The 23925-nt window shown below is 32.4% G+C and overlaps 1 protein-coding gene across 8 annotated transcripts in view; it reads right to left on the bottom strand.

Moving 5' to 3' along the window:
- The window catches only part of LOC139986847 (uncharacterized), a 209557-nt gene that overhangs the window by 46950 nt on the left and 138682 nt on the right, over nucleotides 1-23925 (bottom strand). For all 8 annotated transcript variants that reach the window (XM_072002517.1, XM_072002523.1, XM_072002521.1 and 5 more), the window contains one exon: nucleotides 8885-9098. In XM_072002517.1, the coding sequence (XP_071858618.1) occupies nucleotides 8885-9098 (214 nt within the window). The remainder of the gene's footprint in view (nucleotides 1-8884; nucleotides 9099-23925) is intronic.

The raw sequence follows: 23925 nt of genomic DNA, 5'->3' as shown, positions 1-23925 counted from the left end.
AAAATTTTTAATTTCACACTATTTTCTGCCTTTTTTTTAGTTCATCGAGAAGAAAAATATATAATAGTTTAATCCTTTTTTGGCTTTTTATTTCTGTCAAGAATTACGAGATGGATCTTTTACGCCGATTGAAAACAGCGGCCCATGAAATAGGCTTAGAAATCTGTTATAATTTTTTCTTTTATTCTAAACAAATTTTTTTGTATTCGTTAAATATATATAAAACCATACCTCAAAATTCAACAACTTCATTTCTTTCTTTCCCTTCTAAACAAAATCACAAGAAGACGCTGTTTTAGAACATTCTAATTCAGGACACCCCCTTAAACTTCAAGAGACGTTAGATTAGCCGAATCTAACGTTTATTTTTAATTACGTGTCCGGAATTTACAATAGTATAATCACTGTTTTAGTGTGCGTTATTTATTTTAAATATGCGCGTTATTTTAAACAGAGAAAGTACATAGTTGCTAGTAACTGTGGCAGGTGGTGCGACGTTAAATAATAAAACAAACAACGATAATAAATAAATGAAAACGTTTGAACGAAGTCAGTACATTGTTTCTGCCTGAGTTCAAACTGAAACACGCGATATCGTAACGTGTCAGTATACTTTCTACAGCTGCTATGTCTCTGTTCGATTGCTGAATATAACCCCGTATGAAGTATAAATAAGAGAGGAGGCTTATTTTTAGCAGACACGACCTTTACAAGAGGCTATTCCGATTCGCATTTCTATCAAATATAGACGAAACGCAAACAGGCACTGTGCTTTGAAAGAAAACATCAAGATTCAAATTTAATTGATACAAGTTCGCTTGTAATCCCATTGCAAAATCAACTCTTGGTAACTGGAACCTCAAGGAAACAGCTAGTCAGAGAAATCTTTATTCTTTAACGAACGAAAATTCGACACGCAGAAGTTTCGTTCGAAGGCACAATTACGTTCACCATTTCAATAACAGGCAAACGTTTAGTATTTTAAGCTTTCTCTTGGAACTTGTTTCATTCGATGTGCATAAAGTTACGCGTGCAATTACGCTGCCGATTGACAAAAACTCATTACCTTGCGTGAGTATGCACGTGGTCGAAGGGCGAAGAAGTAGAACACAGTTTGTGTTGTTTTACGTCATTCCAGATAATATTAGGTTGTCCGAAAAGTTGTTTTCGTTTGATAAGGTGATAATAGATGAATAACAATTTCTGTTTTATATTATCAAACTTCGACTAAAACTTTCCTATAATATTGTATAGAACATGAAATTTTGTATTTAAAAAACACCTTTGTAGATGCACAGAAATGTTACTTATGATTTGTATATGTGTCGAGTTACACGTCTGCAATAATAGTCGATGAAATGGAAAGAGAAATCGAAACCAGGATTGAAGTGTTGCACTTCTCCTTGTAGTTTCTAAATTATATTCCAATCATGTACATGTCTAATTATATTTCAATCATTTACATGTCTAAGACATTAATCAAATTACACGTCTGCACAATCTTCGATGAAATGGAAAGAGAAATGGCAACCAGGATTAAGTGCTGCGTTTCTACTTGTAGTTTACAAATTGTGTTCCAATTATGTACATGTCTAATTATATTCCAGTCATTTACATGTCTAAGACATTAATCGAATTACACGTCTGCAACAATATTCGATGAAATGGAAAGAGAAATGGTAACCAGGATTGAAGTGCTACGTTTCTACTTGTAGTTTACAAATTATATTCCAATTATGTACATGTTTAATTATATTCCAATCATTTACACGTCTAAGATATTAATCGAATTACACGTCTGCAACAATATTCGATGAAATGGAAAGAGAAATGGTAACCAGGATTGAAGTGTTGCGTTTCTACTTGTAATTCTCAAATTATATTCCAATCATGTACGTGTCTAATTATATTCCAATCATTTACATATCTAAGACATTAATCGAATTACACGTCTGCACAATCTTCGATGAAATGGAAAGAGAAATGGAAACCAGGATTGAAGTGTTGCGTTTCTACTTGTAATTCTCAAATTATATTCTAATCATGTACGTGTCTAATTATATTCCAATCATTTACATATCTAAGACATTAATCAAATTACACGTCTGGAACAATATTCGATAAAATGGAAAGAGAAATGGAAACCAGGATTGAAGTGTTGCGTTTCTACTTGTAATTCTCAAATTATATTCCAATCATGTACGTGTCTAATTATATTCCAATCATTTACATATCTAAGACATTAATCAAATTACACGTCTGCAACACTCTTCGATGAAATGGAAAGAGAAATGGAAACCAGGATTGAAGTGTTGCGTTTCTACTTGTAATTCTCAAATTATATTCCAATCATGTACATGTCTAATTATATTCCAATCATTTACATGTCTAATTATATTCCAATCATGTACATGTCTAATTATATTCCAATCATGTACATGTCTAATTATATTCCAATCATTTACATGTCTAAGACATCAATCGAATTACACGTCTGCAACAATATTCAATGAAATGGAAAGAGAAATGGTAACCAGGATTGAAGTGTTGCGTTTCTACTTGTAGTTTACAAATTGTATTCCAATTATGTACATGTCTAATTATATTCCAACCATTTACATGTCTAAGACATTAATCGAATTACACGTCTGCAACAAAATTCGATGAAATGGAAAGAGAAATGGTAACCAGGATTGAAGTGCTGCGTTTCTACTTGTAGTTTACAAATTATATTCCAATTATGTACATGTCTAATTATATTCGAATCATTTACATGTTTAAGACATTAATCGAATTACACGTCTGCAACAATATTCGATGAAATGGAAAGAGAAATGGTAACCAGGATTGAAGTGTTGCGTTTCTACTTGTAATTCTCAAATTATATTCCAATCATATACATGTCTAATTATATTTCAATCATGTACATGTCTAATTATATTCGAATCATTTACATGTCTAAAACATCAATCGAATTACACGTCTGCAACAATATTCGATGAAATGGAAAGAGAAATGGTAACCAGGATTGAATTGTTGCGTTTCTACTTGTAGTTTACAAATTGTATTCCAATTATGTACATGTCTAATTATATTCCAATCATTTACATGTCTAAAACATCAATCGAATTACACGTCTGCAACAATATTCAATGAAATGGAAAGAGAAATGGTAACCAGGATTGAAGTGTTGCGTTTCTACTTGTAGTTTACAAATTGTGTTCCAATTATGTACATGTCTAATTATATTCCAATCATTTACATGTCTAAGACATCAATCGAATTACACGTCTGCAACAATATTCGATGAAATGGAAAGAGAAATGAAGACCAGGATTGAAGCGTTGCATTTCTTCTTGTAATTCTGTAATTATATTCCAATCATGTACATGTCTAATTATATTCCAATCATGTACATGTCTAATTATATTCCAATCATTTACATGTCTAAGACATCAATCGAATTACACGTCTGCAACAATATTCAATGAAATGGAAAGAGAAATGGTAACCAGGATTGAAGTGTTGCGTTTCTACTTGTAGTTTACAAATTGTATTCCAATTATGTACATGTCTAATTATATTCCAATCATTTACATGTCTAAGACATTAATCGAATTACACGTCTGCAACAAAATTCGATGAAATGGAAAGAGAAATGGTAACCAGGATTGAAGTGCTGCGTTTCTACTTGTAGTTTACAAATTATATTCCAATTATGTACATGTCTAATTATATTCGAATCATTTACATGTTTAAGACATTAATCGAATTACACGTCTGCAACAATATTCGATGAAATGGAAAGAGAAATGGTAACCAGGATTGAAGTGTTGCGTTTCTACTTGTAATTCTCAAATTATATTCCAATCATATACATGTCTAATTATATTTCAATCATGTACATGTCTAATTATATTCGAATCATTTACATGTCTAAAACATCAATCGAATTACACGTCTGCAACAATATTCGATGAAATGGAAAGAGAAATGGTAACCAGGATTGAATTGTTGCGTTTCTACTTGTAGTTTACAAATTGTATTCCAATTATGTACATGTCTAATTATATTCCAATCATTTACATGTCTAAAACATCAATCGAATTACACGTCTGCAACAATATTCAATGAAATGGAAAGAGAAATGGTAACCAGGATTGAAGTGTTGCGTTTCTACTTGTAGTTTACAAATTGTGTTCCAATTATGTACATGTCTAATTATATTCCAATCATTTACATGTCTAAGACATCAATCGAATTACACGTCTGCAACAATATTCGATGAAATGGAAAGAGAAATGAAGACCAGGATTGAAGCGTTGCATTTCTTCTTGTAATTCTGTAATTATATTCCAATCATGTACATGTCTAATTATATTCCAATCATTTACATGTCTAAGACATGTAAAATAGAGATCTGTTTATTATTTTAACGATATCTACAACAGTTCTCCTCTGCGTTTTTACACTGTGGAAACTAATAATTTTGTTAGGAACCAAGTCAGAATATTTATTTACCAAGTTAAAATTTTAATACATTTATACTTTAACTCGGTAAACACGTTCAATAAACATTTCCTTATACTTTTTTTCTTTGAAGAAGATAAGAAAACTAAGTAGATAATATTCACTTTGAGAGAGAGGAAAGGAAGTAACAACTGGTACAGAATAAGTGTATTATTAATTGCAAATAATTGTAAATAATTGTAAACGCGAAAGTCTAATACGTTTCTTTAGAATAACAAAGTAAATAAAAATAAATTACAAGTCTCTGGTCTCATAATTTCTTCATATTCAATTTTCAGCAATTTTTAAGGTGTGCAGAAGCTTGCTTTAAATACGAACAGCCTCTTATTGATAAATTAACAAATTAATATGAGTTCACAGGAGAAATTTGCTTAACACTTTATCTCGGTCGGTGAAAGCTAAAAATTCGGAATATCCGTTTCGATCACCGTTACGCGTGCGTGTTTTCTTTCCAAATGTAAATACGAAACCAAACTGGTCGTATCCGACCCAAAAAAAATTCAAGAACAAAGTGAGGAGCGTGCGACGTCAATGGAACATTTCTTACCAAAAGAGAAATTATCGACTTCGGGATGCGCCAAAAAGTATGAAATAATTTCTACCTTATTTGTACTTTGTCTAAATAAAGTATTTGTCTAAATAAATATACGCCAACGAGTAAGATTATCCATTTGTTTACTAAACAGCATATTAAATATATTACAAGCTCTTCGAAGGCGACAATATGACAATCAAACACTTGGAGACTCAAATTGTTGAATACGGCGTCATAAATGACATTGTGCGCGAGAAATGCCATTAAAATACATTTAAGCATCATGCGGAATACGTCTAATGAGGTTCATCGTGAAAAAGAAAACAATTTGTGCGTGTTTATGCAGTCTGGCAGCGATGTGCGCGAGATAGGGAAATGCTTATTGTGTGAATATAATCCTCGATCAGAAGCGGTTAAGGTTATAACAGCTTGCGTTTTACTGTTTTCCTTGTACAAAAATAAACATTTTCTTACTTTGCATTCAATAATGAAGCAAACGTACGCATTTCTTTTATCGATATTAAATCACAAAGATAAATATTAAACAGTAAATGAAAATAAAATTAAATATTAGGATTAATTTTTTCAATTAAATGTTACGATTAATTCTTTTAATTAAATGCTACAATTAATTTCACTTTTATTTACTGTTTAATTTTTTCTTATTCTCGCCTTAGCTTACACTCAATAATGAAGTAAACGTAAGTATTTATTTCATCGATATTAAATTGCAAAGTTAAATATTAAACACTAAAAGAAAATAGGATTAAATGTTGCAATTAATTCTTTTAATTAAATGTTACAATTAATTTCACTTTTATTTACTGTTTAATATTTTCTTATTCTCGCCTTACCTTGCACTCAATAATGAAGTAAACGTAAGTATTTCTTTGATCTATATTAACCCTTTGCACTGCGAATTTTATTTCAATTTCGTTACCAGCTCTCAACGCTTTTAAGTGTTTTATTTGAAATTTACTTTAGCTAAAAAATAAAACAATTTAAATAAATAAAGGAAGAAACAAATTCACTTAAATACCAGTTTTATTCACACTATCGTTGTATTTTGTAATTTTTAAATGTATGATATATCTTGAAACAATTTCCAGGATGCAATCCTGGTCTTTTTTTCGCACGTTTTACAAAAAAAGGTGGGACAGAAAGAATGTCGAGTTAGATTCGATAAAGGAGCTTCTGAGATAAAAACTGATGTCGAGTCACATTCGACATAGGAGTGCAAAGGGTTAAATCGCAAAATTAAGTATTAAACACTAGAAGAAAGTAGAATTAAATATTACGATTAATATAAAATTATAAATTTGTATTTAATCATGAGTTTTCTGCTTATAAAAATAGTGGTTTAAGAATTGTGACATTTATGGAAAATGCAAGTCGTTTTATATTGTATACAGTTAAACAACTTGAGTATGATTATTGAACCAGAAATTAATCATGCTTTTATTGATACGAATTTTATCATGTTTATTTATATTCCTTTTGCAAACCTACTTATTTATCAAGTTTTCATTCTATAGAGCATCCTTTGTTTCGAAGTTGAAAAATTAATTACTTCTGAACTGTAATGGTGTTCGTATGCTTCTTTGTATATGTCGATGCATAATACATATCGCAATTATAATTCTAAGGCACACTTTGATACAAACAACAAGATCTGAATCTGCGTTTTATTACGAAAAGATTTTATTATGTACGTGACGATACCAGCGGCAGTTGTTTTAAATATTAACAATGATGAATGTAACATTTGCTGTATTTTGTGATAGGAATACAATTGTTGTTGTTGATAATGCTTATGGGATGATCTAGCTGGAAGCAGTTACGAAATTTGAAGTTAAGAGACGTGATTGAAGTGTGCGAATGTAACATTAGAATAATAGTTTGAAAATAAGAGAGAAAGAAAATAAGTGGCACAAAGTCGATTATACAAATCAGAAATATATGACGATTCTAATTACGTGCTAAGTTTGAAAAATTAAAATTAAAGCAATAATCAATTTTTGTTATCTACAAACAGTTATTAAAAGAAATTGCTATACTTGAGAAATAATTTTATCCTCTTTAACTAATGTTAAACAATATGTATAACAAAAATATTATTTCAAAGTTACTAAGGAGAATTTAGCAAAAATTTTTAAAAATTTTCCTGACTAATTTACCGTCAAATTAAGTTATAGTAGCAAAATCATTTACGAGATGTATGTGAATATTATTACAGAAAAAACATTTCATCGCCAACAATGGGGTGTCGCAATGGTGTCTGTGTTTAAATAAAAAACAAAATTTGAAGTCTGCTTAATGTTTTGCTAAAAAGATATTTTTAGTAACATTTTCAGATGGATTATAATTAATGTTAGATAACATATATGACAGAAATATTATTACAAAACTGATATCGATAAAAATTCGTCAAGATTCTCATAACTAATTTACAATAAAATCAACTTATAATAATAAAATCTTCTACGAAATGCATATGAATACTGTGATAGAAAAAACATTTCATTGCCAAGAATGTCGCGATGGAGTTCACATTTTATTAAACAAAGAACAAAGCTTCAAGTCTTAGAGCTCTCTTCTACTAACAAAATATCTCTCAGGTGGTTATTTTTAACAACAAAATTCTCACGTTACTACAATAATTGAACGCTAATTTGTAAGCAGGAAACAATTTCCTGTGATATCGTAAAAATGAAGAAGAAAATAAGACTCACGAGAAAAACCGAAATATCTTCACGGCTTCTCTGAACTTTCAAAAACGTTTAGTTTCCAGCTACACATGAAATAATTCAAACATCTCGTAATATGTTTATCCAAAGCAACTGGTAGATACCTGAGAGAATCATTAGACACGGTACGCTAATAATTCGGTTGGAATTCGTTAAAACGTTACTCCAAGCCCTGAAGCATGACTCGAGCCGAACAAAAGAATGACGCGCCTGTTGCGCATTACTGACATTATGATCCAAATTAGCTGGTGATTAAAAGTGTCTGCCGATATCTTTATTCCACTTGCAGCAAACATTTTAATGCACGTAATCGAATTTACAAGTTCAAGCTAACGAATAATTCAGCAGATCATGTAATTAGTTGCAGAAGAAACCTCGTGTAGTGTTAGATATTCAATCACAGAGTATTAGAATCTTTTACTTCATCTGAAACTAACACAAAGCAAGCGAGATGTATATTATGCTTCCCTATTTTACCTGTGTATTATTATTATTATTGTTGTGTGATAATTTATTGTCAATGTGATTGTGTATTACAATCTAGTCATTGATAACTAGACTACGGATTTTTATACAATTTTTTATTAATATGAACAAAACTAAAGTAACAGAACCTACACAAGAATTTGTTTCGTCCGCTGAAACCTATAAAGTGTACCCTACTTTGAATATTTTACATGTTCTTGTACGTTATACGCAATTTGTGGATTTTTGCATCTTCAAATTTATTAAAAATCTACAGTCTATTAACAGATAATAAAGTAAGCAAGGTCCATTAATAAAATGAAGTGAATGTGACGCTGATCTTCGCGACGTAACGTGTTCCTCGTGTGTCAAATCAAATGGTAAAACATCAATGAAATGAAAAGACGAATAATTAATTTTTGCTCTTTGTCTTTGTTTTTCACGCATTTATAACGCTGTTTCACTAATCCTCCTTCAGAGGCATCGTACGTCAAAGTCAAAGAATTTCATAAGAATTGTTCTGTAAGTGAATGGAATAGTATAATCTTTTACAAGGATTAAATAAGTAAATAAATTTGGCGAATAAATAGAACAGATTGAAACTCACCTAACCGAGCCCGAGGTGACCAAAAATGGCATAGGTGTTGGGCATGGGCTCAATGGCGAACTGCTGACTGAACTACGAGTGCTGCTTAACACAGAATGTGGACATTGTGGCGGACCGCCATGTGCACCGGAAGATGCGTTTCCACCTTTGCTGGAGGAACGTCCCTTCAGGCAGGGGATTTTCGACCAACCGCTAACATCGTTGCCCGACAAGCCTGTGAACAAATACGTTGATCGATCGTACTATGCAGGTGATAGCAATCTCACTGTATGCATTAGCATTGCACAGGATTTAGAGCGTCTGGGCGGCTGCTCTATTTAGTGTAGCGCTTTGGCATATCAGATGTACGCTTCGAGCGTTTATTTAGGAACACTTGATCAATTAATCTGTAAGATACATATTGATAAAATTGTGTTGGCGAGCATCTACCTCCGAAGCAAATGTTCATTTCATACAGTTAATTAATATCGAATACGATGAAAATAAGTACGTTATACGCGGTCGTCTGTTTGTGGTGAACAAGAGCGAACAATAACGTTGCCAAAGGCATTTACAGGTTTCCAGAATGCAAATGCAAAAACCGAAAACCTGATGCCAATCGTTTTGATTGGTTTGGAAGTTTCAGAGTTAAAATAGGAAGGAAGAATAAGGATTTGAAATAAATAGTTGTTTCAACTAATTTGTTACTTTCATTTTTCATAGCAAGATGAAATAAACACGAATGATTATTATTAATGGCAATTTTAAATAAAATAACAAGTAATTTAATTTCTGTACTAATTGAAATTCCAGTTGAAATAAAATCCCTTTTGACAGGATCTGAAGTCCTGACTCGACTCGAGGCTGCGCGTTCTACGCCACGAAGCTTCTTGTAAATCTTTGTTGGATTAAGTTACGTTAACATAATACCAATGTATAGCAGATATATACATAGATATTATTAAAATACGTATAACAAGTTTGAATTCACAGAATTGTGTTTTATAACATCACAGCATTCGATGTGAAAATTCTCCTCGTCTCAATTACCTTCACAATGACATTTATGTTTCTGATACAGTTGACAGAATCAGAAATTATTTCAGGAAACACTTATTCAAATAAATAATAAAATAATTGTCATATAATAAACGTAAGAATAAACCAAATAAAATGACATTTTAGATATTGTATTTCGACTTTGCTTAACTTTGTTCCGCGAATGGTCACGTTGACCTTTACTGCTTGTTATTGGGTTGGCAACTAAGTGATTGCGGATTTTGTCATTAGGTGGTGATGGCAAACTCCGCAATCACTTAGTTGCCAACCCAATAAAACCAATGGTCTGCGTCACGTTTACGAAACGGATAAAATACGTGCGAGTTTCAAGAATTCCGATATTTTAATTAAGCGCGTCAATAGTTTTAGAGACAACAGTATTTTATATGCTTGTTGACATAATAACATTTACCATACATTTATTTCTCGAATCGTAGATTTGGTGTACAATGAACATATATATATATATATATATGTATATATGACATCTGAACTAACGGACTTTTTAATTATCGTTGATTGGCATATGGACACATGGTGTATCTGTTTTCGACGGAAGGCATCTGTGCAAGGCGTCAACAACTCTGATAAAAAACGCCTCGAAAAAAGAAAATTGTTTGTAGATTCGACAGGAATATTTTTCCATGCGACAAAATTTTAACAAAAGCATATCCAAGTCCATTCACAAGAATATTTTATCATAGAAATAATGCATATGAATTGAATAAATTTGGAAACCGAATGAAACTGAGATAATAAAGATGAGAATGTTGAAATACTTTGTTTTTACGTTAAAAGTTTAAACTACATAAATATGGATTTAACAATGTTGGAGAGGACACGTTAGAGTTAATATTTTTAATAATAGCAATGTAATGAAGCAAATTGGATATATTACTGATGAATTATTTAGTTACAATAAAGTGATGTGAACAATGTGCAGTTAATTTCAAGAGTAATCGCGATAATTATTTTGTGTTCAAAGCAATATAGTGGCTAAAGTAGGGAAGCGTATTCAACGTGATATCAAATTCCCTTGTTAATTACAACTTTATTACAATAATCGAAGGGGAAACACGAATTTGGTGATGTAATTTATTACCCGATAATTAATTAAATTTTTCCAAAATAATTGATAATAGACATGTAAAAGGAGTTGCCTATATACGAAAAAGAAATAAACTAAAAGTCAATCCTTTTTTTTTTATTTGCGTTTATCTACAAATCAATTCTTGTTAGAGAATTTTAAGTAAATTTATCTGGCGTGGTACTATGACATGATTAATAAGTGTTTATAGTATGTTTGATTCTATTTGAATCTAGTGCTTAGGTCTAAGGTGTAATGTCTTTTTAGCCTGCGGATCTGTTCCGACGTGTCGAGTAGTTGAGTAATTAGAGGGTTTTGGTGGTTGTTAACTCTTGTGCTGTGTCCATTGCTGAATTTGGATAATTCTTCTTTGATTGTGGTCTTGATGTATCGTTTAGTTGGTGACGTACCAAGGTGCATCTATTAGGGATCTTAAGGTTTTCTATTGGAATCGCTGAAGAATTTCTATGTTGGAATTACTCGCTCTTCCCCATAGTTGGATTCCATAGGTCCAAACAGGTTTTAATATGACCTTGTATAATGTAATTTTACTTTGCGTGTTTAAGTTGGAACGTCGGCCGATGAGCCAGTAGAATTTCTTAAATTTTGATTTGAGTTGTTTGGTTTTAAGCCAATCCTTTTGTAACGAAGTTAGCTAAACTGTACAAACAGTAGGACATAGTAGCAAAGATGTTTTTATCTATACACATTTAAGAAACTACAGCCGACTATGCATATATTGTATGGGCTTTATTTTTTCAAGATAGAAATTACTTTATTTTACGCTAAAAAAAAAAAAAAAAAAAAAAACAAGAAACAAAAATTACCAGAGGCTACATAGAGATACATTATTATAAAAATCAGAGACAAAAGCTGGCAAAAGTCACAGGCAAAAGCTGGCCAAAAATCACAGGCAAAAGCAACTCGCGTTACGAACTGCATACGAAGTATTATCCGTGTGCATTCTAGTTGCGCGCTCTGGATAATTCACAGCCATAAATTATTCATAAAAAGTATCGCAACGTGCTAATTTTACGATATCGTGTTCCTTGTTATGCGGAGTGCTTGCTAATAAAACGTCTGCTCGGCAAGTTGCAAAATTTCCCTAACGTAGGAAGTGGAGACGAGGCGCGCGAGCGTGCGAGCGACCTTGACCGTAGAAGGTCGAAGGTTTTCGCCTAACGTAGAATGCGAAACGCTGCTGGTGGTCGTGGTGAACGGTAGCAAGAGTGGTTGTTGGCGTTCACCGCGAAACCTCCACTTATTGCTAACAAAGGCCAAGCCTTCCGTGTAACTCGGATGAGGGCTTGAGCTTTAATGGCTTGCGACCTGTTTCTTTCCTGCGTTTTTAGCTGGAGAATCGAGAGAAGCCTCGTAATTATTTCAGCAAGACGGCATTACCATTAATTACCATTTTCTTCACATTTTGATCGCACATGTTATATTTGTCGGATTAATTCAAACAGTCTTTCGAGAATATTATTTTCCACCCGAGGTACCGTGTATTTTTATTAATTAATATATCATAGGAAGTAACGAGTTATCTTTTTTCAAATAAATATCTTTTGGCTTTGTTGCTTTTGGTTATTTTAAATACAAAAGAAATATTATTAATAAGAAGGAATAGTAATACTATGGCAACAAATTGTTAATTAACTTAATTTTGTTTTAATTTCAAGGGGAAACGTACAAGATTGAATTATTTTGGATATAATTAACAAAGAGAACAGCTAGATGTTAAAATATGAAAAAGTATATAACTGAAGTAACATTTGTAGGTAAAAATGACACAATATTTTACGTTGTTTTTATGCTATGTACGAGAATTGATATTAAATTTCAACTTATTTGTCGTAGAAATTTTAATATCTACTTTTTATTTCTTTTAGTTCGTATAATTCAGAAAATATGAATTTCAATAATTGAAAAGATTTTTCATTAACATGATTATTTTCAGTAGTACAATATGCGATATAAAAATGAAATTGGTATTTATTGGTATTTCATCAATATTACCAACGACTCGTTTTATTTATAACACAAAAATTGAATCGTATTCAATTATTAAAAACGTCAAATTATTAGTCATATTTTTAAATAAAAACAGTTTGTCCACTTTTTGTCTTAAATTCTTTATCGTTGAAAATGCAAAGCAAAACTAATCACTGCTGCGAAATGCTGTGTATTAAATACAGTATATATTTGTTACTATTTTACGCGTTAAATATATCTCTCGCGCATAATTTGTATTGTATCAATATTATTCAACAATTGCATCGCTTCTTTCGTGTAGAAATACAGATTCAATTATGCGAAAATGATATACTATACCGATTTTAACGTGACAAAAATTAATTTTTCTGAGAATTTTTATTCTCGCTTGCAGATACTTTGTGATATTTTGACAAGTCACAATTTTTTTTCCTTTTCTACATTGTTTTTGTTTTCTACAGAACGGTACAAGGAAAATAATGACCCATACTGTCGTTTTACACTTATTATAGAGACAGTTAAGTTTCGTTTTATTATTAAGTTGTTAAGTTTCCTTTTATTATTTGAAAACGCGTGGTGTTGCAAAATGCTGATATAGAACAGCTGATACAATTCTTAATTTCAACAAATTTTATAAACATTATTTACCAACCATAAGCAAAGGAGATATTTAAACCATAATTAATTTATATCCTAAAATGTGTTATCGAAATTAGTATAACTCTGTTAAAAATGCTGGAGAATGCTAGAAATTGTAATTTATAATAAGTTTCGACGTAAATCAAAATTTTGTAAATGTTAAAAATAATAGAAATTGCGAGGAATTGCGATTTATAAGAAGTTTCGACATAAATCAAAATTTTGTTAATGTTAAAAATGCCAGAGAATGTTAGGAATTGTGATTTATAAGAAGCTTTGACGTAAATCAAAATTTTGTTAATGTTAAAAATGCCAGAGATTACGAGGAATTGTAATTTATAAGAAGTTTTGACGTAAATCAAAATTTTGTTAATAATTCTACAATATCCTTCATTTGCATCTTCAATAGTTTAAAAAACAGTTAAATAACCGAAGGAATAGATCGAGAACCGACTGTAGCAGCTTGTAAAGCTCAGATTTAAATTAAAAACCGGCTGCATGTTAATTTGAATGCAATATATTTCTGCATATAATCGGTTGTAGGAAAAATACTGTAAAGAAGGCGATGAAAGTCCTAATCTGGGAAAAATATGTATATTGGCGTTATTCCGAGAACGAGCAGATTCGAACTCCCATGTGCCTTCTTCAGAGAACGATAAAAGTTGAGGGAAAATAGATGTGGATGATCCTGCACGAGTGTGGCTGAGATTTCCTTCTCAAGACATTCGAGGACCACACAGCGAAGCTTCGCCCGTGCAATCAACAAAAGTACGACTTCTTGAAGGCGTGATAGAAGGTCGGACATCTAAGTGGATGTTCACTCGTGTATTCAATATTTCAGTGTGTGCCTATACAGCAAATTTAAACAAATTCTCATCGTATCGTGCATACACAGCTGCTACTAATTTTCAAGTTATTTAAAATACCATTTTAGTTTTCCTCGTTTAAAAAATAGACGCGCGAAAAAATTAAAGTTTGTTACATTATTATATTAATTAAATTATAATAACTATATTATTATAAGATTGAAGCATAAGTTTTTAAGTTTTCAAAATGTGTGTGAAACATATACGACTGGGTAATTATGCGAATAAATTAGTCTTATAACTGCACTGCGGATGTTTAATGGAATTTCATATTCTTTACCAACGTAATCAGAGAAATGGAATTTAGGTAGAAATTTGTTTCGTCTATTAAATATAATAGTGAGCGCTCTACTTTGAATATTATAAATATTTTTGCAGTACGTGTTACATGTGCTCTATAAATTCTTGGAATCTTAAATTTCCCAAAAATCCGCAAACATTATGATAACATCATTGTTATAAATAAACATTGCTGTTGTTATTATTATTATAACATAATGTGTTATAGGATAGTTTAATTGTACTACGTATATGGTTTATCCAGAAACATTATTCCATTCACGGTAATAATATTTTAAATATATTGAAAATATATAATATTTATCTTGTTGTGAAGTCGACTGAGTGAAAATTAATATTGTTCACGAACAAGTTTGCCAGTATTACGTTACAATTAGATGCATGATTTATCACGTTTTCAAACATTCACATCATACATCAATTTTAGACATAGTTGTGTAAAGTAAGTAAGTACTGTGTCACTTTAGTTTTCATTTTATCAACATTTTCACTTGCAATTTGTTCTCAATCAATTTACATTACCGAGCTCTGCCTTATGACGTGCAGCCCAAAGAGAAATGCAAAAGATTTGCTTCATACTTTCATTTACTATTATTCACCTTTCTACTATCGCTATACTATACAACTTTTTATTATCATTCAAACTAACATCTCTATATATCTCCAACCTAGATTCTACAGTTTCATGAAGATTGATGATGTAGAAGTATTTCTAGCATTATGATTTATATAGTCTACTACCGTAAAGTGTCTGTTATTATTAAACATTTATTAAGTAAGTCACTTTATCTCTACGTTTCTCGATAATATCGCGTTTATTTTATTACATTACTTCGCTGCTTTGCTCTCAACGCTTTTACTGACAGTTGTAAAATAGTATTGGGTCGTCCGAATAGTTTCTTTCCTTTTATAAGGAAATATGCACAACATTTTCCGTTTTATATTATTTTGTCGAATTACGTATGATTCATTTTCTTCTATCAAAATAAAGATCACAACGTTCGACAGATTAGGTTTCATGTTTGTATAAAGATGCGTCGTTGTAAAAGACGTGTCTGTAAAAGAAAGACACTTTTCAACAACCTAATAATTCATGATTCATTCAATCATTCACATTCATAATAATTCATAATAAAAATGTATTTCAGGAAACCGGTCAAAATTTCGAAACTGGTGTGTCGTTTTTCATAACAATTAGCATCCGCGTATGTTATTTCCAATAAGAAAGCATTCGACAGTTGTATTTCATTTCACGCGACTTCTTCAAAACTAACAAATCAATTAAATTAGAATTAAATCTAAATCGAAAGAGCCGTTTTGTGTCAGCTTACGAGAATCATCGATCTACTGGGACAAAACAGCCGTAGCCGTTTCAATTTAAACTCCATTCAAATTTAATCAAAATTTGAAAAAATCGCGAGAAACGAAATATTAGGTTGTCCGAAAAGTTTCTTTCGTTTTATAACGAAATGATAAATGCATAGCATTTTTATTATTTTTTATAATTTTATTCAATCCACTTTATGATCCATTTTGCTCCAACAGGACAAATATACATCTATTATTTCCTTACAAGACGAAAGCAACTTTTCAGACAAACTGATATAGTTTTACATTACCATAATAATACACGTCTTCTCTATTATTATTTTTCAAGCTGCCAAAGTAGAATAAAAACGTAATCTATTACTTTCCCATGGTACTCGCGATCTGTCCGACCCAACACGACTTTCCATTCTTCGTGTTCCCGACCGTAGAAAGTTTTCGCCAAAAAAACGACGAAAAAACGAAGCAGAGCAAACGATGGCTTGCCCAATAAGTCGATAGCATCGTATCGAGCAGATCGGCTGCGCAATAAGAGCCGAAGAAATACTCTTCAAGTTCCGCGTATTGGAAAACCACTCGGAGGAGGGTGGGTAAAATCCCGGAATGAGGATTTCTTTGATACAAACAGAACCGAGATGTATATAACAGTCTGTATCGTTCTTCCACTATCGTCGAAGTTCTTATACCTTGATAAGTTCGTTCCATTACAAGATCAGATACCTCGGTTCCAGGTAGAATCTATCGCTGGTCAACCGTGGCTGATTGTAAGAATATCGATACAAATACAATCTCGGTTTGTTAAGATTTTTAATTCGATCCATTCGATAGTCGTGTAATCAATTTCGTGGAAATTGAAGGAAGAAGGTTCCCATCGAGACAATTATTTTATTTCTATCGATGATTCAACTACTCAGTCGTAAGACTGGTAGAAAATAAAACTAAAAGGTGATGATGAAAGCGGAGATTAAACTGCGGATATTAACCCTTTCACGGTTCGTGTTGCGTACGATCGACAGTGTATTTTAATAAATTACTATCCAAGTAATTAAACGATAGATGTGCTCTCTTCTTTCTTCGAATTTGCTTTTAACGTTGCTTCGACATTGAATGTTACCAACGCTACATAGTTCTTTGCTTGTATCTGAATTGTCAAGTAAAATTTGTTTGTTCAGAATCTTTGTTCAGAATCTTTGGTCGAATTTTGAGAATGAGCGGCGATATCGCGAGATTTATTACATTCTCTTCGTTTCTGTCTTTATCCGACACGTGTGCAAAATGAGAAGCTTATTATCTCCCATATTGATTTTTAACGGTTGTCAAATTTTCGAACGATTTTCTCCAGACTTCGGTATATTTTTTTTTTTTTATTATTTAATTTGTACTTTACAATTTATCTAACTGGATATTCGGTAAATTCGGTATATGAGTTTCGATAGCTGTTTATACCGTGAATGTCATCAGTAGAGATGGTGTGCAAAATCGCTAATAGGCATTTGTCACAGTGGCCGCAAATTCATGATCACGGTCGTGATATAACTTCATTGACGACCGTGATTGTGATTTATTTATCTTGATCGAATTTGCTCACTGTGATTTTAATTCTCCATCTTGATTGAATTATTTCTTACAGAACGTTTCGATATAGTTTGCACAAAGATATCTGCGTATAATGTAAGCCTAAGAGTACGTTTCCTGCATATGACACAAATTTATTTAATATTAAGCAACTGGCTGTCACTTTTAAAGGGACACAAAGAGATCACTGGTGATTATAGATACAGCATAAAATTACACAAGTTAGGAATTTTTTAAAAATATATGTTTCCTTGAAGCTTCGCCTTCACACTGTATGAAAAAAAGAAGGAAAAGAAAAGGCAAAGAAATAAAAAATATGCCGAGTGCAAAGAATCAAAAGACGAAAAAGAATTCGATTTTCTTTTCTCTACCTCGCATCAGTGTTTTAAAAAGTAAAATACTAATTCTTCCTCTCGATTTCAAAGTCGCAATATTCACTCGATATCGTTGATATAAAATATACGGGTTATGTGACGCGCGCAGAGAACAGATATGTTCTCCGCCGATCAGAAGCGGTCAGGAAAAATCACAGATCGCTGTGAAAAATCATCGTGCTTGGAAACGAACGTGAATCACAAGTAGAAGTTCGTATCATTTCTGTTCATACTCTAAACTCAGCATAGAAAATAAACTAAAAATCTACAAAGCGATAATAAAACCAATCTGGACGTACGGAATATCGCTATGAGGGACAGCAGCAATGAGCCACATAAATAAACTAGAGTCGCTACAATTGAAGATACTGAGAACAATAGTCAACGCCCCATGGTATGTCAGAAACGAGGATATACGCAAAGACTTAAAAATACCAACGGCGAAAGAAGAAATCGGCAGGTACGCAGAAAAATACAAGGAAAGAACAGCAACACATCCAAACCAGCTGGCTGCTGAAGGGAGCAAAACTCACATAGAAAGAAGACTAAGAAAAAACCTTACTGACTTCACTAAAGAAATAAAATAGTCAAACTCGAAGATGGTATCCCGCTGGGTAGCCATCCACATGTTATTTAGCAATTAAGTTAGAAAAATTTATCAAATGTCCAGATGAACAAATTGTAAGGTACAAACTAAATAATAATAATAAAAAAAAAATATTTCTGTTCATCATCCTGCCCATTGCGTAACGAGATCCTTCTAATTGTCAGTAGGAAATCTCTGTCGTCTTCCGCGTTTCATGGGGCACCGTGACTTCGAGTGTCTTCGAATCATCGGCTCCATGCACGTGGACAACGGTGAGCATCGAACAACACTCTGTTGCTGCTCTGAAACTATAACATCCGCGACTCTTAGAACCACGATACTCGTGAAGAGTATGCGCCGCTATCAGCCTAAACCCTGATGGCACATTTATGACTCAGGCTATCGGCAATATGATACTCTCGGGAATAAATCAACGAGCGTACGACGCGTCGACCTCGACACGTGACGATCTCCTCCATAGAGAAATCGACGCTGATATACATATGCAATATACGTATTAATTTTCAATATGGTTTTTCACTAACGCGGTTGGTATTATGGATCTTTCAGCTCTTGGCCCGATTTTATACAGTTTCGGGCTTTGAAAAATATTTGAAAAAATTCCGAGATGCTATCATAGTCTTTAGTTTACTATACGAGCGATACCTTAACAAGATGTTTAGATCTTACTGCGATAAGAATGAAGATTTGACGGAAAATTACGGAAAGATGGAAATTTGTTTGAAGGTACACAGTTTCGTATTAACACGTTCACGCCGCCGCTGCTATTTGTGTTTCTCGCCGTGGGGCGGCGCTTGTATTTATGTTTATAATAAGCTTATAATATTGAATGGTCATGTTTTTAAATAAATCCTACTTTTTTCAATTAATAAATGTTAAATTTGCATTGTTTAAATTTTTAATTATATGGTAATTTTTTCTAGTTACTAAGCAAACCATATTTTTGATGATACGCACCATCTGATGGAACGTTCAAGTGTGAGCCACCGGTGGTGCACGCCGTCTGACTGGAGACTCGAGCGTGTGCCACCGGTGGTACGCGCCGGCGTGAACGTGTTAAACAAATATTTAGAAAAGTTATTGTAGGATTTTACACGCAAGACTATGATCTTTCGAAGAGACGTAAAGAAATTGGCCAACTCTTAGACAAATATAATTATTTCGAGATCTAAGTTTGCGGGATTTTTCAGATAATTATTTATTATTGGAAAATTATCCGAGACACGCGTCGAAAAAGAAAGGCTCCGTATCTCATACTTACTAATGTAGGAGAAACACAGAATTCATGAGATGTCAGGGTCAATTTCATTATATATGTCGAATTCTCATTGGGCTTAGGGGCATGTAACGAATCTTCATTTGGATTGGCCATTTTTGTTATACGATATAGATGATATTTACTGGTACAAATATGATTATTACAGAATTTGACCGTGGTAATAAGATACTTGAGATGCTAATGGCAATGATCTTAGGTTCAATAACGAATCCACGGTCAACCGGATAGCAAAATGCGCTCTCTTCCAAAGTCTAAGTCGAACTCAACTTACTTTTCCACAATTCAAGTACAATTCAACTTACTTGTCCACAGTACAAGTAGAACTCAACTAACTCTTTCAGTCCAAATGGAACTGCATTTATATACTCTTCTCTGTATCTCTGTGTACCCCTCGGGTCAACTATATTTTTAAGGAGAGCCATACAACTACTCCATACCTCTGTTAGGTAAAAACGTCTATACCGTGACAGTGGCTACATTTAGCGACCAGTTGTGTCACTTCGAGCTCAAGCCTACTGTCATAAATCTCGGGCACACATAATCGGATTAAATTATAAACAACTACTTCTAAGTTTTATTATTTAAGTACAGCTATAATAAAAAGTCTAGACTAAAGGATAGGGGGTTTTCCCAAAAATTCCAAAAGAAAGGCCCCTATGTCCTTTCATCTCCGACATATATATATATATAATCTTAATTTTCTATTTTTCTTAAAAATATGTCGCGACCCTCCTACTAAAATCTGGACATTTAAAACATTCAAACATGTGTCTTGTGTATTAATAAGCGACAATGGGGGAGGCGGTATTAAACCAACATGATATTTTATTAATAATATTTATAGTTACTATTGCATACTAAGTTGCGTTTGCGTATTGAAAATGTCTCCTGTCGGCTATAATGGACCAAAAATCGTCTTGCGATCTACTTGTTGGCCACTCCTGATACATACGAGAGATAAGTATATATATATCGAAATAAAAAGAATTTGCATATAAAAAAATTCACTTAGCAATAAACTGACGTGGGCGGCAATACGAGTCGCTAACTTTAACACAGTGCTCACTTTACCCCCTATGATATTCAGAATTGAATTGAATCAAGTAAATGATATTTGGGCGGTCGAAGACTTGGAAGCGTAAGCTTTTTTACGCGTGGAAACCATGGGATCTGACAACTTCGTTTCGGAGAAATTGAACAAGGAAAATTTCATCTGGACCCCATTTGGACGACCCATATTTTCGGCAGTGGGTTAACAGAGATAAATATTCAATGGGACCATTTTTAACACTGATCGTATTTCTAAAATGGCCACAAATGCGTTGTATTAATTTCTTTACTAAATTTTATTTCTGTATATATATAGTGTGTGTATAAGTGTCTTGTAATTTCTATATACATTTTCAAATTGTTTCCAAATTTTGTCAATATAATCATCACAGTTGTATCTTATTACAGTGCTGAGATTTCAAAATGTTTTATATTGCACATACGAGACATAAAATATAAATGGGAAATATAACAATTTTCTACGATAAATATCCAAATACTTTCGTAAACCTCTGTCTGCGATATTAGCAGTGGGAAAGTTGATCGTAACTCCTTCAGCGATAATTTAACACTGGAACTACCACACAAGTTAAATTGACTGGTTTTACAATTTTATTTTAAAATTCCTGCTTCATGTTATATTTTTTTCCGCAATGATGTAATGATTTTCGCAACGATAACTAAAGGAATAATATAATGAATTTTATTTTGTTTTTTATGTATTCAAACTCAAAATAATTTTATATCAAAGCTATTGTAAAAAAAGCTAAGTGTAAAAGGGTCCTGCAATCTGTTTATCGAACCACAATTAACCAGTTTCCTCATTTTGTACAACTTGCCACACGTTTTGAAAATTTTTACTGCGTATTATTCGATATGATGATATCAGTTATTAGGAAAATTCCGGATCGACCGCTGGATCGCTAGATGCTAACACTAGAAATACCACACCAATCAAAATGACTGGTTCTACAATTTTATAAATGTGTCAACTCTCTTTTAGGGATCCCTGATGGATTAATAATACTAAAAATGTACTACATAACATGAAATTGCTTCTGTAAGAAAGTAATAAATCAATAAATATAAAAATATTCTACTATTACGTATTTTTTAAAGACTAGTCATTTTCACTGGTTTTGATAGAAATATCTTTGTGTTAACTATCGATAGTTCTAGTGTTAATGAGATAAAAATCCACACTTGGAGCGAACAGTTAGCAAAATTGAATAATATGCTTTTTGAACACAGCAATGAAAAACGATTTCTAATTGTGATAGATCAGTGATTTAACTCTGCTAAGCGGCTCGTTATTTAACAGGGTCGAGAGGTATAATAGCATAATCTTCGGGGAATTATCGCACTTCCAAGTATGAAAATATTTTGTGTTTGGGATAAGTAAAGACTTGTTGAGTTTTGTGAAAAAATAGAGAATAAAATTTGTTGAGAGCAGAGATTCCGCTTAAGCGACGAGTGGCTTGCACATATTTTTCGATTATGCAGATACACGATTATATCTTGACGTAATACATTTCCGGTATAAATTATTCATAACTTTCGTGTTATCTCGCTTCAGAACCGGCAATATGCAACAAGACAACATGGCATAACGTAGAAAAATGATTGAAGGGATAATGATAACAACAAGTGGTCTAAAAGCTACAAAGCGTTACTAAATTATTCCGATAAATTTCTTGTTATTAAAAATTAAATCACCTGAATTATTCAAGTTCATACATTATATAACGTAATAACTAATGTAACAAAACAGAGATAAGAAACGTCTTCAAAACGTGATAAAAATGAAGAAAGAAAATGATCAAAATATTAAGAAACAGAGAAATTTTTAACGTACAAAAATATAACGCATCTTTTGTATTCGTCTTATTTATTTTGAATTTTCTGACAGTCGAAAGATTCATATGATGCGGACGATATTTTTCTATTACTCTTTTATCAATCTACGTTTATCATATTTAGAAACTATCGTTTATCGTTCGCCGTTCGTTAATAGCAATTTCGTAATCTAATAATGTTATGTCAAATGGAATTCGCCGATGTTCAACGATTAGACCACCGCAGTGACAGAACGAAATTGAACGTTACATAATCGCCGGTGAGTCTATAGATGAGCGATCGGGAAAGCTCTCGATCTTAATAAAAAGCAACCAGGCATTTAACCACTTACTTATGTGTTAAAAGCAAACCTGACCTACTTGCAGCGAGAAATGTTTACGATGTCGCTTCCGTTATATTAATCGCCTTTCGTCCGTGTTCCTTTCCTCTCGCGTTTCTCCGCAAGAAAATAAACCTGTTTGTACACAAATGGCCGTTTCTTACGATGAATTTTAAGCAGCTTGTTTAAAGTAAATTTTGTATATCGTGGCCCGATACAGCGAGCTATATCGCAGGGTAAAATTTAATTTCTACAAAACATTGTACTGTGCTTGCGTGCTTTTTCTCTGACAATGTCGTATTCGCATTGTTGACAATTTGTTAGAAATTTATAAAATTTATTATATCGTGGTAAATAATTTAACTGTCAACGTGTTAACTTGTATAATAACATTAAACTCGACGTAATTATATCAATGTGAAGAAGAACGAAATTGAATAATAGTCTTGATGATATTTTTGATACAAGACCGAAGAAGAACAAAATTGAATAATCTTCTTAATATTTCTATAACAAGATAATACAGCTACTACACGCTGTATAATAACTAGATACATTATAATATAATTAGGATATTATTGTTATTACTATAGAATGTTATTAGTCATTATTATGAAGAAGAAGAAGAAGAAGAGAAGGAAATGACAAAATTAAAATGCACGAGAATGTGACGATTAATGGCACACGGTTGAAGTTTTACAGCAAACTGTCGTGGAAAAAGGTTACTCAAAG

The sequence above is a fragment of the Bombus fervidus genome, chromosome 4 (genome assembly GCF_041682495.2).
Source record: "Bombus fervidus isolate BK054 chromosome 4, iyBomFerv1, whole genome shotgun sequence".
NCBI classification, from domain to species: Eukaryota; Metazoa; Arthropoda; class Insecta; order Hymenoptera; family Apidae; genus Bombus; species Bombus fervidus.
The sequence above is the reverse complement of the archived record's forward strand: the minus strand, read 5'-3'. Positions and strand labels throughout refer to the sequence as shown.